The sequence below is a fragment of the Hemicordylus capensis genome, chromosome 14 (assembly GCF_027244095.1).
Source record: "Hemicordylus capensis ecotype Gifberg chromosome 14, rHemCap1.1.pri, whole genome shotgun sequence".
Lineage (NCBI taxonomy): Eukaryota > Metazoa > Chordata > Lepidosauria > Squamata > Cordylidae > Hemicordylus > Hemicordylus capensis.
In genome coordinates this window covers 4,472,302-4,488,875 of record NC_069670.1, presented here as the reverse complement: position 1 = coordinate 4,488,875, position 16,574 = coordinate 4,472,302, and the positions used below count along the sequence as shown (strand labels likewise).

At 51.8% G+C, this 16,574-nt stretch overlaps 2 protein-coding genes across 2 annotated transcripts in view; one reads left to right on the top strand and one right to left on the bottom strand.

Annotated features, from left to right (window-relative positions):
• CTSW (cathepsin W) overlaps nucleotides 1-451 on the bottom strand; it is a 13,109-nt gene extending 12,658 nt beyond the window's left edge. The window contains exon 1 of the mRNA XM_053278318.1: nucleotides 327-451. Coding sequence (XP_053134293.1) covers nucleotides 327-422 — 96 coding nt within the window. The 5' untranslated portion in view covers nucleotides 423-451. The remainder of the gene's footprint in view (nucleotides 1-326) is intronic.
• The window catches only part of LOC128337384 (uncharacterized), a 16,718-nt gene extending 198 nt beyond the window's left edge, over nucleotides 1-16,520 (top strand). The window contains exons 2-6 of the mRNA XM_053278319.1: nucleotides 6,326-6,774; nucleotides 12,057-12,220; nucleotides 13,537-13,611; nucleotides 14,614-14,777; nucleotides 15,418-16,520. Coding sequence (XP_053134294.1) covers nucleotides 6,365-6,774; nucleotides 12,057-12,220; nucleotides 13,537-13,611; nucleotides 14,614-14,777; nucleotides 15,418-15,531 — 927 coding nt within the window. The 5' untranslated portion in view covers nucleotides 6,326-6,364 and the 3' untranslated portion in view covers nucleotides 15,532-16,520. The remainder of the gene's footprint in view (nucleotides 1-6,325; nucleotides 6,775-12,056; nucleotides 12,221-13,536; nucleotides 13,612-14,613; nucleotides 14,778-15,417) is intronic.
• Nucleotides 16,521-16,574: the final 54 nt, after the last annotated feature.

Here is a 16,574-nt window from a genome sequence, read left to right as displayed (position 1 = left end):
AAATGGGTTCGGTTCCGATACGGAGGGGGAAACCCGAATCACGTGGGGAAAATACGATTCCGATACGGAGGTTCCGATACGAAGGGGAAACCCGAATCGCTCTCTGAAATTTTGCACGGACTTCAGGGCAAATCTGGCCGATACGTGAAGACACACACACACACACCCTCCCAAAGTTGCGATGAAGTGGCCGTCTGAAAAAGCTCCTGTTGGATTTCTGTCTGTAAGGCAGCTATTGAGGGCACAGGGGGAAACGGTGCCAGGCACGACCCCTCTGCTCTCCTTAACCGTCTGAGCAACCCCTTCCCCACTTTAGGTCTCCTCACCATGCTGAGATCTGGAGGCAGGATGGAGCCCACTGGGAAGGCTGTGATCCAAAGTCCCCACAGCAGCAGGGAGGCAGGCAGGGCGGCTGGCCACATGGCGGGTGCACCTCCAGTGTGGGACCGCTGGCCCGTGGTGGGAAGTGAAAGTAGTCAGGAGGACTGCGAGCAAAAGAAGACGCCGGGGAGGCATCCGACGAGGGGGAAGCCACAGAGCCAGGAAGGGGAGGGGGGTGATATTTGGGGAAAGCCACACAGAACAGGCTGCTGAGCCACGGAAGCGGTGCGGTGAAGGCCGGGTGCTCTGAGCCCGTGCAGAGGGGCCTTGCTTACAGCACCAAAACCGCCCCCCCCCATCTCTGGTGTCTGCAGTTAGGGGAAGAAAATTCATTGCTCTCATAGGAACAGAGGAAGCTGCTTCCTACTGAGTCAGACCTTTGGTCCCTCTAGCTCAGGATTGTCTACCCAGACTGGCAGCGGCTTCTCCAAGGTGGCAGGCAGGAGTGCCTCTCGGCCTTGTCTTGGAGATGCTGCCAAGGAGGGAACGTGGAGACACCTGCTCTTCTGCTCCACCCCTTAAGGGGAATATCTTCCAGTGCTCACACATGTAGTCTCCCATTCAAATGCAAACCAGGGTGGACCCTGCCTAGCAAAGGGGACAATGTGTGCCTGCTGCCACAAGGCCAGCTTCCTAACCTCCTCTCCACCGTGACCTCTGCAAAACCTTCCCGGGCCCTGGATGTGTGCTGGATTTATTTGTTTCTTACTTATTTGTGGATCGTATGTCTATACAGCCTGATCTATGTGTCTCTAGGCCAGTGGTTTGCTGAACTACAACTCCCATCACCCCCCAGGTACAATTTATTGGGATCCTGGGAGTTGTAGTGCGGCAACATTTGGAGGAACCCTGGTCTAAGCTCTAAGCAATGGATTCTCAACCCGCCGCCCCGCCCCGCCGCTGCCCCCCACCCCAGTCTGGTCACAGCCCCCACATGCCCAGGTCCTGCCAGCCAACATTCCTCTGTCCCTCTGTGGTGGGTGACCTTGAGTGGTGTTTGGCTGCCCAGAGATGTGGGCTGCTGGAACAGACCCAGAAGTCACTCCAGACCATCTCATCTCTCGCTTCCACGTCCAATCCGTTAACGCCTGTGCCATCTTCGTGAGGACAGGGCTGCAGGGACAGGCAGGGACATAGTCTTGGTACATCCCCCCCCCCCGCCCTTCTGCGGCTGGCCACATGGTGGGTGCACCTCCAGTGTAGGACTGCTGGCCCGAGGTGGAAAGTGAAAGTAGTCAGGAGGGCTGCGAGCAAAAGAAGACGCCGGGGAGGCATCCGACGAGGGGGATGCAAGGAGGAAAAGCGGCGATGCAAAGAGGAAAGCTGGTCTTGTGGCAGCGAGCATGCATGGTCCCCTTTGCTAAGCAGGGTCTTCCCTGGTCTGCATTTGGATGGGAGACTGCAGGTGTGAGCACTGTAAGATATTCCCTTTAGGGGATGGGGCTGTTCTGGGAAGGGCAGCTGCCTGCTTGACCGCAGAAGGTTCCAAGTTCCCTGGCATTGCCAAACTAGGGCTGAGAGAAACTCCTGCCTGCAGCCTTGGAGAAGCTGCTGCCAATCTATGTTGACAAACCTGAGCAAGATGGATAAAGGGTTTGACTCAGTATAAGGCAGCTTCCTACATTCCCCCCCCCCTTTTTTTTAAGGGAAGAGAGCTGGTCTTGTAGTAGCAAGCATGAATGGTCCCCTTTGCTAAGCAGGGCCCACCCTGGTTTGCATTTGTATGGGAGGCTACATGTGTGAGCACTGTAAGATTTTCCCCTTCAGGGATGCGGCCACTCCGGGAACAGCACCTGCGTGCTTGCATGCAGGAGGTTCCAAATTCCCTCTCTGGCATCTCCAAGATAGGGCTAAGCTTGGAGAGGCCACTGCCAGTCTGTGTTGACAATATGGCGCTAGATGGCCCAAGGGTCTGACTCAGTAGACAGCAACATCCTATGTTCTTATGTTCCTAGGTTCCAACTTAATAAGAGCAGGGCTGCAAGGAGAGGGAGGGACAGGAAGGGACACAATCCTGGTACTCCCCCAACCCACCTGCTTCTGGGTCTCAGCGGGGATGCAAAGCCCTTGGGGTCCCAAGGGAAATCATGTGCCGCTCTTGCTATTGCATCAGTGAATATCAGATGACAACTGATTTTATTACCATCCTTCCTGACCTAGGGACATAGGAAGCTGCCATATACTGAGTCAGACCCATGGTCCATCTGGCTCAGTATTGTCTACACTGACTGGCAGCGGCTTCTCCAAGATTGCAGGCAGGAGTCTCTCTCCCAGCCCCACTTAGAGATGCTGCCAGGAACTGAACCCGGGACCACCGGCATGCAAATCCTATGACGGACGACGGTCAGGACATCTTAAACTGAAGGGCAGGGAATGCCCACTGAAACACCCTGGTTCTTTCTGAACGGCCATAGGAATGCGCTGCATTTCCGAAGGGCCCATGGAACCAAACGCCCCATGATCCCCAGCCATCCCCACTGGCCCTTGAGGCTGGAGGTGATGGGATTTGTAGCCCTACAGCTTCTAGGGCTCACGTTTGGCATTAGAATATCCCCAATCCCAATATTATAATATTGTGACTATTATAATAGTCACACTCACACTCACAAGTATCAATGAGCACAGGAACATAGGAACCCAAGGTTGGGAACCCCTAGGAACATAAGAAGCTGCCATATACTGAGTCAGACCCTTGGTCCGTCCCAACTCAGCACTGTCGGCACTGGCTGGCAGCAGCTCTCCGAGGTTTCAGGCCGGAATCTTTCCCAGCCCTACCTGGAGATGCTGCCAGGGATCGAACCTGGGACCTTTAGCACATGCAAAGCAGATGCATTATAATAGTGCAATCCCCTTCTGAATGGTTCCTAGCTCCTCGGCCTGGAAGAAAACCAGTACCATTCCGTACATTTTATGCTACAATTCGGCCGGATCCTGCCTGCACGGGTTTCCAGCCACCCCCTCTTTTTTCCACCTTTTGATCTCCCAAAGTACAAGGGTATTACAATATGCTGTTTCATGCAAGCGGGACATTCCAAGAAGGGGCCCGGATTATCTCTGAAGGGGGTCAGGAACCCGCGGCTCTCCCCGCCACCCATTCATGGCGGCAGCTGCCTGCCGGAGTCCGGCTAGCCACACATGCAGCCGCCCGCCCTACCCGGGTCTTTGATGCAAAGACCTTGGGAGCAGGTGCACAGCTCTGTTTGCCGGCTGCTAATCTCTCCGCGGATTCCAGCAACGCATCTGCTCTGCCCTCCGGCACAGACACCGGGCCCAGCCGACCTGGGGAACTATTTATAGCCCAGACAACAGATTTCTCTGTTGTCCAAGAATGTCTGGCCCCAGGCGGGTAGGGCAAGAAGTGAAGAGACGGGCTCATCTCCTTCCCCTCCCCAGCTCTGGACCCCCTCGAGGAAATGAGACCTGTTTTTAACCCTTTTCAATCGCAGTCGACAAGATCCACAACGACTTGGGGAAAGGATTCCTGAGAGGATGGGGTCCGTAGATCAGGGGTAGATCCCCTGCTTGGCACGCAGAAGGTCCCAGCTTCAATCCCCTGGCAACATCTCCGGGTAGGGCTGGGGGAAAACTCCACCCTGAAACCTCGGAGAGCTGCTGCCAGTCAGTGTTGACAATACTGAGCTAGATGGACCAAGGGTCTGACTCAGTAAAAGGCAGCTTCCTATGTCGTGGGGCGCCATAGGGCTGTCTCCTGGGCCTGGTACACTCCATCATCAGGAGAGCTGGTCTTGTGGTAGCAAGCCTGCCTGAATGGTCCCCTTTGCTAAGCAGGGCCTGCCCTGGTTTGCATTTGGATGGGAGACTCCATCTGTGAGCACTGTAAGATATTCTCCTGAGGGGATGGGGCCACTCTGGGAAGAGCACCTTCCTGCTTGCATGCAGGAAGTTCCAAGGTTCCTCCCTGGCAGCATCTCCAAGGTTGGGCTGAGAGAGACTCCTGCCTGTAACCTTCAAGAAGCCGCTACCAGTCTGTGAAGACAGTACTGAGCTAGATAGACCAATGGTCTGACTCAGTATATGGCAGCTTCCGATGTTCCTATACCAGAATGAACTCCGAAACAAAACATCTTCATGGGTCCAGTGAAAGAGCTTTTTGCCTTCAACGTTTCTGGGCAGAGTAACACTGTCTGTTTTTAATGTGCCTTGGATTCGATGGGCATGGCCCAACAATAAGAAATTCTCCTGCTTCTGTTCCTGTTCCAATAAATGGAGGCAGACATTGCACTGGGACATGAGACAAACTCTCCATTGAATTCTGTGCCTTGATTTTATCACTTTCAGGTGGTTGCTGAGACGGGTCTCCGTCCGAGGGCCGTCTGCCTCTGACCTAAAAGCCCTTTCCTTAGCCCTGATTCTGAGAACGACTACAATTCCTTAGTGCCAACTTTAATGCACTCTGCTTAAGCACAGAAGCTACGTGAGTCCTTATTGCTGATTTTAATGCCCTCTGCTTATGCTCGGAAGCACTGCTATTCCTTACTGCTGATTATAATGAGAACAAATGTGTATATGCCGCTTTTCAACAAACGTTTCCAAAGCAGTTTACATAGAGAAATAATAAATAAATAAGATGGTTCCCTGTCCCCAAAGGGCTCACAATCTAAAAAGAAATATAAGATAGACACCAGCAACAGCCACTGTGCTGGGGGTGGATAGGGCCAGCTACTCTCCCCCTGCTAAATAAAGAGAATCACCACGTTATAATGCACTCTGCTTATGCCCAAAAGCCCTCTCCCCTTTTAATCACTATGAGAATTCTAAACATACACACACAGATTAAAAAAAATAGTAACACAATATAAATCACCCAACAATCACAAAAGACAGAAAAAAATTACAAATTTCCATAAGAATCTAAACTTGATGGTGAAAAAAACCTCTCAGTGAATATAATTTCAACTATTTGCAAGACAAGGTGCATTGACTTTATAAGAAACACAAATATTTCCAAATCTAGGAACATACGGACATAGGAAGCTGCCATATACTGAGGCAGACCATTGGTCTATCTCTCTCAGCATTGTCTTCACAGACTGGCAGTGGCTTCTCCAAGGTTGTAGGCAGGAGTCTCTCTCAGTCCTATCTGGAGATGCTGCCAGGAAGTGAACCTGGAACCTTCTGCATGGAGACAATCTTCCCAAAGATCCCCTAAGGGGAAGATCTTATAGTTCTCACACATGTAGTCTCCCATCCAAATGTAAACCAGGGCAGACCCTGCTGAGCAAAAGGGACAAGTCATGCTTGCTACCACAAGACCAGCTCTTCTCCTATACCAATCTGAAAATACTGAGTGGGCAGAGATCTTCCATCGTTTCTTTGATTAAGTGACATTATAAAATTATGCCAAATCTCACAAAAAGAGGGAGAGAAGGAAGGGAAGAGAAAGAAAGAGTGGGGCAGGGGGGGAGAGAGGGAGGGAGAGAGAAGGAAAGAAAGAAAGAAAGAAAGAAAGAAAGAAAGAAAGAAAGAAAGAAAGAGGGAGGGAGGGGAAGGAAGGAAGGAAGGGGGAGAGGGAGAGGGAGAGAGAGAGAGAGAGAGAGAAAGAAAGAAAGAAAGAGAGGGAGAGAGAAAGAAAGAAGGAAAAAGAGAGAGAGATTAAGAAAGGGAGGGAGGGAGAGAAAGAAAGAAAGAGAAAGGAAGGAAGGAAGGGATAGAGAAAGAAGAAGGAAGGAAGGAAGAGGGAGGGAGGGAGAAAGAGAGAGAAAGGGAGGGAGGGAGGGACAAAGAAAGAAAGAAAGAAAGAAAGAAAGAAAGGGAGGGAGGGAGGGAGGGAGGGAGGAAGAAAAAAAGAGGGAGAGAAAGAAAGAAAAAGAACAAGAACAAGAACAAAAGAACAAGGTTTTGATTGCCCCATGCAAAGACACTTTGAACGAGTTCATTTCTATGCTGTGGCAATAAACCCAAGTTTTTTATATCATCCATTTAGGGACAAGACTGGTGGTGGCGAAAAACCGAACCTTTCACCATGAATCCCCTGCAAGCTGCTTTCGTGGCTTTGCCAAGGGGCAGATTGAGCCGCTTTCCCCAGGGCCTGCGAGGAAGACACACCGGCCGGCTGCCTGTGAAAAATGCCAAGGTCACCGCCGTGCCCGGGGGAGAGGCCGATAAAAGGGGGTTCTCACAGTCCTGGCACTCACATCCCTGGGCCGGCCCCCACGGCTTCGCCCGCCTTCCCAGCCAGCCCGCCAGCCCAGTTGCAAGACGCACCCCTGGTCGCCTCGGCCTGGCTCCCTTCGGCCCTGCCATGCTGCTCCTGCCGCTTCTGCTGAGCGGGCTTCTGGCCCGGGTCCCGCCGTGGGGTGGCTGTGCCCCACCGGAGGCCGACCCGGGCGACCAGCTGCCCCCCGACTCCTCGGTGATCACCCTCAACGACAGGTAAGCATTTGCCCCGATTCCCGGCCCTGCAGGGAAACGGCCTTGCGGTTGCCAAGCATAGATGGGCCCCCTTTTGCTAAGCAGGGTCTGCCCTGGTTTGTATTTGGATGGGAGACCACATGTGTGAGCACTATGAGATCTTCCCCTGAGGTGAGGAGGCCGCTCTGAGAAGAGCATCTGAGGTTCAAAGTTCCCTCCCTGGCAGCATCATCAAGATAGGGCTGAGAGAGACTCCTGCCTGCAGCTGTGGAGAAGCCGCTGCCAGCCTGGGTAGACAGAGCTAGAGGGACCAAAGGGGCTGACTGGGTATAAGGCAGCTTCCTACGCCCAGGGAGGAAAGCTGAGCTTGTGGTAGTGAGCATGAATTGTCTCTGTTGCTAAGCAGGGTCAGCCCTGGCTTGCATCTGGATGGTAGATTACATGAGTGAGCCCTGGGAGATCATCCCTTTAGGGGATGGGGCCACTCTGGGAAGAGCATCTGCAGGCTTGCATGCAGGAGGTCCCGCGAGTTCCCTGCCTGGCAGCATCTCCAAGACAGGGCTGAGAGAGACTCCTGCCTGAAACATTTGGATCAGCTGCTGCCAGTCTGTGTAGACAATCCTGAGCTAGATGGACCCAGGGTCTGACTCAGTATATGGCAGCTTCCTATGTTCCAATGTTCCTATGAAATGAGAAGAGAGGAGACTGGGGGGGATACGACAGCCATCTTCTGGTTGAGATCTGAAGGGCTGTCACATACAAGGAGCAGTCTTGTTTTCTCTGGCACCTGAGGATGAGAGCCAGCAGGCTGAAATGGCAAGGAAGCAGATTTTGGCTAGGCATTAGGACAGAATTTCCTGTCTGTAAGAGCAGTTAGACTGCGGAACAGTCTGCCTCATGCAGTGCTGGGCTCTGCTTCGCTGGAGGTTCCCAAACAGATAGCCACCTGCCAGGGATGGGGGTCAGTCTAGAAGACCTCGAAGGTCCCTTCCAGCTCCAACGTTCTATGATGCTCTGACAACAGTGTTCCAGAAGCCTCTCTGGAGCAGCAGTGCAGACCCCCTGAGTATTTGAGGAGCCCCCCCCATGTTACTGAACTCCCCCCAAACTTAATCACCCCTATTTCCCTCCCCCTGGCCCCAAAGTGTCTTTCCGCTCCCCCACAAAAAAAAATTCAGGGAGTAATTCCTCAAGCTTTGCTTCTGCCTGCATCCCTGGGCTTGAACAGAGTTCCTCTATAGAGTGTTACTAGTGGTGTGTATAGGAGGGAAGGTTTTTCTCTGCAAGGTATAAGTTGTCCCTCAAGGGAGAGAAAATGTGCATGAAAATCCTCCACCCCAAAAGGAACTTTCTTCCTTTGCATTTGAACAAGGGGAACATAGGAACATTTGAAGCTGCCATATACTGAGTCAGACCCTTGGTCCATCGAGCACAGTATTGTCAACCCAGACTGGCAGCGTCTTCTCCAAGGTTGCAGACAGGAATCTCTCTCTCAGCCCTCTCTTGGAGATGCTGCCAGGGAGGGAACTTGGAACCTTCTGCTAATCTCAGAGCGGCTCCATCCCCTAAGGGGAACCTCTTACAGTGCTCACACATGTGGTCTCTTTATCCCTGCTAATCAAGCAAAGAGACGCCTTTAAAAAGTGTTGATTCTCTTGTATTTAGCAGGGGGAGAGCTACTGACCCTATCCAACCCCAGCACAGCATCCCTCCAGTGGCTGTTGCTGGTGTCTCTCTTATGTTTCTTTGTCGATCGTGAGCCCTTTAGGGGACAGGGGACCATCTTATTTGTGTATTATTATTATTGTTGTTGTTGTTGTTGTTGTTGTAACTTTGAGAACTTTGGTTGAAGAGCAGTATATAAATATTTGTTGTTGTAGTAGTCGTCTCCCATTCAAATGCAAACCAGAGTGAACATAAGAACAGCCCTGCTGGATCAGGACCAAGGAAGCCAATCTAGTCCAGCATCCTGTTTCCCACAGTGGCCCACCAGATGCCTCTGAGAAGCCCACAGGCCAGAGGCGAGGGCAGGCCCTCTCTCCTGCTGTTGCTCCCCTGCAACTGGGATTGAGAGGCATCCTGCCTCTGAGGCTGGAGGTGGCCGATAGCCCTCAGACTAGTAGCCCTTGATAGACCTGTCCTCCATGAATCTGTCTAAGCAGCTTTTAAAGCCATCCAAGCTGGTGGACATCACCACATCCGGTGGCAGAGAATTCCATAGATGAATTCTGTGCTGTGCGGAAAAAGTACTTCCTCTGGTCGGTCCTGAATTTCCCAGCCTTCAGTTTCATGGGGTGACCCCTGGTTCTAGTGTTGTATGTTAGAGAAAGGAATTTCTCTTTCTCCACTTTCTCCACCCCATGCATGATTTTATAGACCTCTATCATGTCTCCCCGCAGTCATCTTTTTTCTAAACTAAATTGCCCCAGAGGCTGTAGCCTTGACTCATAAGGAAAGTGCTCCAGGCCCCTGATCATCTTGGTTGCCCTCTTCTGCACCTTTTCCAGTTCGACAATGTCCTCCTTAAGATACGGTGACCAAAACTGTCTGCAGTACTCCAGATGTGGCCACACCACCGATTTGTCTTTAATACGATTATATTAGCATTTTTTAAATTTTCAATCCCCTTCCTAATGATCCCTAGTATGGAAGAACAGGTTGAGCCTGCTTAGCAAAGGGGATAATTCATGCTCGCAATCACAAGACCAGCTCTCCTCCCTGAACATCGGAAGCTGCCATATACTGAGTCAGACCCTTGGTCTGTCTAGCTCAGTATTGTCTACACAGACTGGCAGCGGCTTCTCCAAGGCTGCAGGCAGAAATCTCTCTCCACCCTGTCTTGGAGATTCTGCCAGGGAGCGAACTTGGAACTGTTGTTCTGCATGCAAAGACAAATGTTTGGTCCTCCCACTGAGCTATCCTTGTGTCTCTTGCAAGAGACCCAAGGAAAGAAGAGGAGGCTGGTGGCCACCTTGTTCCCTGCCCCATGCACTTCCAAAGCTTGTGTGGGTCCGTGTTGAAAGGGGGCTGGCAGTATTTGACCCATTTGTCAAATACTGTGAGCAGTTTTGGGGGGGGGGAGCACCATGAAAATGGTGCAGGAAATCCCCATGGGATGGAACGTGGAACACCCTTCCGTCTTTGGGGTTTCTTAGCGTAGGAAACAAAGAAGGGGCCGAAAAGGGGGTATGGTTGAGGTTGACAAAATTCTGCCAGGTTTAGAGAGCATGACGTTTTTGACCCCCACCGTCAAAACTCGAACTCGGAGCCACCCGGTGATTGGAAGATAATTCGGAACAGACCGAAATACCAGTACCAGTACTAATACTAATACTAATACTAATACTAATACTAATACTAATATCATTTCTCTTTAGTTATCCTAGATCCTTGGAAAGGGCCTGTTAATTAAAGTACCAAATCCAGTCAATAACATCTGCTAGACTGTGTGTAAATAGCATTATCATTATCATCATCATCATCATCATCATCATCAATAATATCATTATCATCATTGTTGTTGTTTTTTATATACCACTTTTCAACTAAAGTCTGCAAAGCGGTTTACATAGAAAAATAAATAAATAAAACGCGAGATGGCGCCCTGTCCCTGAAAGGCTCACAATCTAAAAAAAGAAACATAAGGCAGACACCAGCAACAGCCACTGGAGGGATGCTGTGCTGGGGCTGGATAGGGTCGGTAGCTCTCCCCCTGCTAAATACAAGAGAAGCGCCACTTTAAAAGGGGGCTTCTTTGCTCATTTAGCGTGGAGAACTCCTTCCTTGTCCCAGAAGGCCCCCAGTCTAAAAAGAAACATAAGGGACACCCAGCAACAGCTGCTGGAGGGATTTTGTGCTGGGGATGGATAGGTCTGGTTGCTCTCCCCCTGCTAAATACAAGAGAATCGCCACTTTCAAAAGGGGCCTCTTTGCCCAGTTATCAGGGGTAATGCAATCTCTTATTATAAACAGTTGTGCGTGCAATTAATGTATGTTGTGAGTAGCCACAAGGCCAGGGAACTGGCACTGCAAAGTTTAAGAGGGGGCTGTGACCGAGGAAGGAAGTTCAGCTGGGGAGATGTTAAAAAGCAGACACCTCTGGAGAGGAAATGTAGCCTCGTCGCATGACAGGGGGTTGGAGTCAAGAACGGTAGATTCGCACCTTTGTGTTCAGGCAGCAGTAAAGCTTTTCACACCTGGCGTTTCACTCCTCCGGAATGGAAGGGGTGAGTTCACATATCGGCCAGATTTACCCCAAAGTCCCTGCAAACTACTGAGTAGCACTCCAAACACGATTCAGGTTTGTCATTGCATATCGGAGCTCACCCCGATTCATGTCCGGAATTTTAAAAAAAGATCCACTCTTTGCATCAGTGTCTTGGGGCAATCTCGAACTCACAGTAAAGCTAAGCCAACCTGTGGCAAACTCTGATCTCTGGGGAAGCTTCAAGGGAGGGATAAATTGACCTATTTGCAGTCTGAGACTGGATGAGGTGGGATCAATGATAACAACAACGACAAATATTTACATACCGCTTTTCAACAAATGTTTCCAAAGGGGTCGACATTGACAAATAACAAATAAATGAACAAATAGGATGGCTTCCTGTCCCCAAAGGGCTCACAATCTAAAAAGAAACACAAGACAGACGCCAGCAATAGTCACTGGAGGGATGCTGTGCTGGGGGCGGATAAGGCCGGTTGCTCTCCCCCTGCTAAATAAAGGGATCACATTAAAAAGGTGCCTCCTTGCCCAGTTAGCAGGGGTTATAAGACAGCTTCCTATGTTCATGCTTACTTTCCAGCCTCCCCAAGCCACCCTGGTCTGCATTTGTATGGGAAACTACATGTGTGCTCTGGAAGATATTCCCCTTAGGGGCTGCTCTGGGAAGAGCCCCCTGCCTGCTTGCGTGCAGAAGGTCCCAAGCTCCCTCCCTGGCAGCATCTCCAAGACAGGGATGAGAGAGAGACTCCTGCCTGCAACCTTGGAGAAGCTGCTGCCAGCCTGGGTCGACGATACTGAGCTAGACGGACTGAGGGTCTGACAGGATATGGCAGCTTCCTCTGGTTCTGGCCCCAACCACTCCCAAGCAGGGCTGCACAACCCTCTGGCCTTCCCAACTGCTGTTGGATGACTACTCCCATCACTCCTCACTCCTGTGGCTGGGGATGATAGGAGTTGTAGTCTCCAGCGGCCTTGGGCAGCCCTGCCCCTGAGATATAATGGCACCCTGGCGGAGGCTGTAAACAGGGGTGTGCCGTCCATGCGCCTTTCACTGTGTCTCTTTTCCCTCCTTCTGCAGCTGCCGGGAACAGGTCCTGTGGCAAGCGGGGTCCAGGATGCTCCAGGTGCTCCGTCTGGACCGACCCCCCCAGATTGAGCCGGAGGGGGCCGCCCAGGTGCGAGAGGCCTGGACCAAAGCAGCCGTGGCGTTCCCAGCCCTGTCCAGCAGAGGGCAGCATCTCAGTGAGTCTCCTTCACCCAGAAACCCGCCCCCCCCAACTCCTCCCCTGCCTTAGGACCAAAAAATAATAATTTAGGACTTTTATTTCATTGAATAAATATTTACTACATGGAAAGAAAAGGGGGGGGGGAAACCCCGAAGGATCGAAATTCATAGCTAGAAAGTACAAGTGACTGAGTCTCAAATACAAAATTCAAAGTCAGATACTCCAGTGGGATTTGAGTCAGATACTCAAATACAAAATTCAAAAATTCAGAGGAAACCCATACATAGGGAATGCAATTGCAAATAAATAATAATAATAATCTATATTTTATATCCCGCTCTTCCTCCAAGGAGCCCAGAGTGGTGTGCTACATACTTCGTTTTCTGCTCACAACAACCCTGTGAAGTAGGTGAGGCTGAGAGAGAAATGACTGGCCCAGAGTCACCCAGCAAGTCTCATGGCTGAAGGGGGATTTGAACTCGGGTCTCCCCGGTCCTAGTGCGGCACTCTAACCGCTACACCATACTGGCTCATGCTATACCCATTCTAAATGCACTGCATAGAATGCAACCTTGGAGAAGCTGCTGCCAGTCTGGGTAGACAACTCTGAGCTAGATGGGCCAAAGGTCTGTCTTGGTATATTGCAGCTTCCTATGTTCCTAGAATGTCACCTTAATCTGGGCACCCAATGGCTTCTCCAAAATAGGTCTGAGAGAGATTCCTGCCTGAAGCCTTGGAGAAGCCGCTGCCAGTCTGTGAAGACCATACTGAGTTAGATAGACCAGTGGTCTGACTCAGTATATGGCAGCTTCCTGTGTTCCTATCCTGGAGCCATCTGTGATTGACTGCATACCAAATCGTGAAGGGGCTGTTGACCCCGCAACAACTAGGACTGAGCGGAAGGGTTCACTTCCAAGGGTTTTTGCCCACCCAACAAGATCACCAGCGGCAGTCGGGGAGTGTCTTTGTACACGGGACAGGGCCTTCTCGGTTGTTGCCCCCAGACTTTGGAATGCTAGCAGAATGTAGCAGAATGTGAAGACCTTTTTATTTAGTCCAGTTTTTATCCCCTAGAGTCTGCCAGGTTTCTCGTCTTCCTTGCTTCTGTTTCTTTTTAATGGTTCCTGGGTGTTTTATGGTTTTCATGTTTAATTGATTGTTAAGGTTTTTGTATGGAACGGTGTATAAATGTGATCAATGAATGAATGAATGAATGTCTGGTCCGGCTCAGATGGGTTTTTCATCAGGACCGGGGTTTTCCGAGAGGTTCTCCTCTCTCTGGGCCAGAGTCTGCCTGAGTCCTGAACCGAGTTCTCCTTGTCCCCCAAACAGACATCTCCGCCAATCAGACACTGCTGATCCAACGAGGGAGCTGCATCCAGATCTCGCACCGCGTCACTCTGGAAGGTAAACTCTGCGGTTTCAGTGGGTCACCCCTCCACACCTTTTCACAGGCGCGCACACACCCCTCCACCAGCAGGCAGACACATCTGGCCAGTGGGATTCCAAGTGAGGCTGGGCCTCCCCGAAAGAGACCCATTTCTTCTCATGGAGCTATTTGTCCCATTTCTGTTCCCCTCTTCCTCCAAGGAGACCAGAGCATGCTTATGCTCAGGGGTGAAGAAATGTTGGCTCCCAGACAAAAACATTTGACTCGTCACGCTATGTCGAGTCAAATGTCATCAGGTCACCAGCCAAATGTCCTATGCCATTAGGACGTTTTTCACACGCCGGGCACCATTTTTCACTCGCCACAGACGAGCAGACTAGTGGATTTCTGCAGCCCTGGTTAAGCTCACAACCACGATGCCTGGGAGCTTAGGCTGAAAGAGAGGTGACTGGCCCAGAGTCGCCCTGGGGAGTTTCAGGGCTGAAAGCAGGATGCCGCTGAGTCCCAGTTGCAGGGGAGTCACAGCTGGAGGGAGGGCAGGCCCTCAAACTCCTGCCTGTGGCTTCCAGCGCCATCTGGTGGGCCACTGTGTGAAACAGGATGCTGGACTAGATGGGCCTTCTTGGGCCTGATCCAGCAGGGCATGTTCTTATGCAAGGAAGGAAGGAAGGAAGGAAGGAAGGAAGGAAGGAAGGAAGGAAGGAAGGAAAAGAAAGAAAGAAAGGGAAAAGGAAGGAAGAAGGGAGGGAGGGAGAAGGAAAGAAGGAAAGAAAGAGGGAGGGAGGGAGGGAGGGAGGGAGAAGGAAAGAAAGAAAGAAAGAAAGAAAGAAAGAAAGAAAGAAAGAAAGAAAGAAAGAAAGAAAGAAAGAAAGAGGGAGGGAGAAGGAAGGAGGGAGGGAGGGAGAAGGAAGGAAAGAAAGAAAGAAAGAAAGAGGGAGGGAGGGAGATCCAGTTCCAGCCAATGGCATCCCACCCTCCCCGCTCCTCGGTGCTCACTCCTTTCCCCCTCCCTCCCTCAGATCTCGGCTGGCAGAACTGGGTGCTGCACCCCAACTCCTTCGTCTTCACCGACTGCCTGGGGCGCCACTGCCACAAAGCCGGGGAGGGCTCCCCGCCACCTCTGTGGATGCAAGAGTGTGGACTCGGGCAGTCCAGCCAGCAACCAGATGCGGACTCAAAGCAGGTACGGGCAGGGGCGGCCCTTCCATGAGGCTGGGGGAGCCGGCCGCCTCAGCGTGGCAAGTGGGGCGGCCGCTGGAGCATCTCTTTGGGACTGAATTGACCCCTGCAAGCTGCTCCTCGCCCCCATTGCAAAGCTTGCAAGAGCATGAGGAGAGACAAGGCAGCTCCTGGCAACCTCCTCTCCTCCCTGCCCCCCATGCACAAGCACAGGAACATAGGCAGCTGCCGACTGAGTCAGACCCCTGGTCCATCGAACTCAGTATCGTCTGCCCAGGCTGGCAGCGGCTTCTCCAAGGTTGCCGGCAGGAGTCTCTCTCAGCCCTATCTTGGAGATGCTGCCAGGGAGGGAACTGGGAACCTCCTGCTCTTCCCAGAGCAGCTTCATCCCCTGAGGGGAAGATCTTGCAGTGCTCACATAAGTCTCCCATCCAAATGCAAACCAGGGCAGACCCTGCTTAGCAAAAGGGGCAATTCATGCTGGCAGCCACAAGCCCAGCTCTCCTCGCAGCCTGGCCCTGCCTGACTACCCCGCTGTGTCCAGCATGACTCAAGACAGGTGGTTATACAACAGGTGGTGACATCATAGCGTAGAAGCGATCTACCGGCGGGTTTCTTCAGCTTTCCTGCTCTTCTCTCACCAGGGATGCTGCTGTCAGACCCCCCGGGCTCACCTCTCCATCGCCTTCCTCAAAGAGGACGGCTCCTTGGTGCTAAAGGCGGTGCAGATGGGCCGCAGCTGCCAGTGCTCGCTCTGAGGCCTGTGCTGGCCCTGACCAGCAGCGGAAGAGCCCCCACCGTGAAAAGAATCTGCCAGAGGGGGCCTCCAGCCACCACAAGCTTCCTCCACAAGAGATGCCCCCCCCCCCGGGCCCTCACTGGTGTTGGCTGATGCCGAAAGCAGCAGGGTGGAAGAACTTCCCCCAGGGGTTGTGAACCGAGGGGGAGCGCCCGTTCTTCTCCAGCCCGCTGGCTGCCAAACCGCCCCTGAATGATCCCCACGAAGGCACGTCTACACTGCACATCTAAATCAGTTTGAAACGGAGCGGTCCTGGTTTTGAAAAGAAAAATATATTATTATTATTCCTTCCAAAAATGGCTCAGGGCGGTGTACGCAGAGAAATAACAAATAAATAAGATGGCTCCCTCTCCCCAAAGGGCTCACAATCTAAAAAGAAACATAAGACAGACACCAGCAACAGCCACTGGAGGGATGTTGTGCTGGGGGCGGAGAGGGCCAGTGACTCTCCCCCTGCTAAAGAAAAGAGAATCACCACATTAAAAGGTGCCTCTTTGCCAAGTTAAAAAATGCTGGAAAGTGTCGTCTTGAAAGGGAGACAGGCATTCTGGGTTGAAAACCTCAAGCCCCAGAGTGGGCAAATCGGCCCCCTGGCTGTTGCTGAGCGACAACTCTCACCAGCCCCAGCCGCAATGGTGTCCGGGGATGATGGAAGTTGTAGTCCAACAGGAGCTGGTGGGCAAAGCTTACCTACCCCTGGAAGCCACTTGAACTATGAGCGAGAAACGTTGCTTACTCACCATGGTCTGTGTTGACCCTGCTGCAATTAACAGGCACAGAGCAGGCAGCTTTTATCCCCTTGGTCAGTTGGCAACACTATATATGAATCATGGTTTTTTTTACCGAAGCCCCCAGTGACAGTCAAACATATATGAAACTAGTTTAAATCTGCAGTGGAGACGTAGCCAAGATGTGAGGTTCCTCCGTTTCCTCTCTTTCTGGTGGCCTGGGGGGTGGGCGGGTGGGGAGGGGCGCAGGGGGAGGGGAGGGTCAAAGGGCACA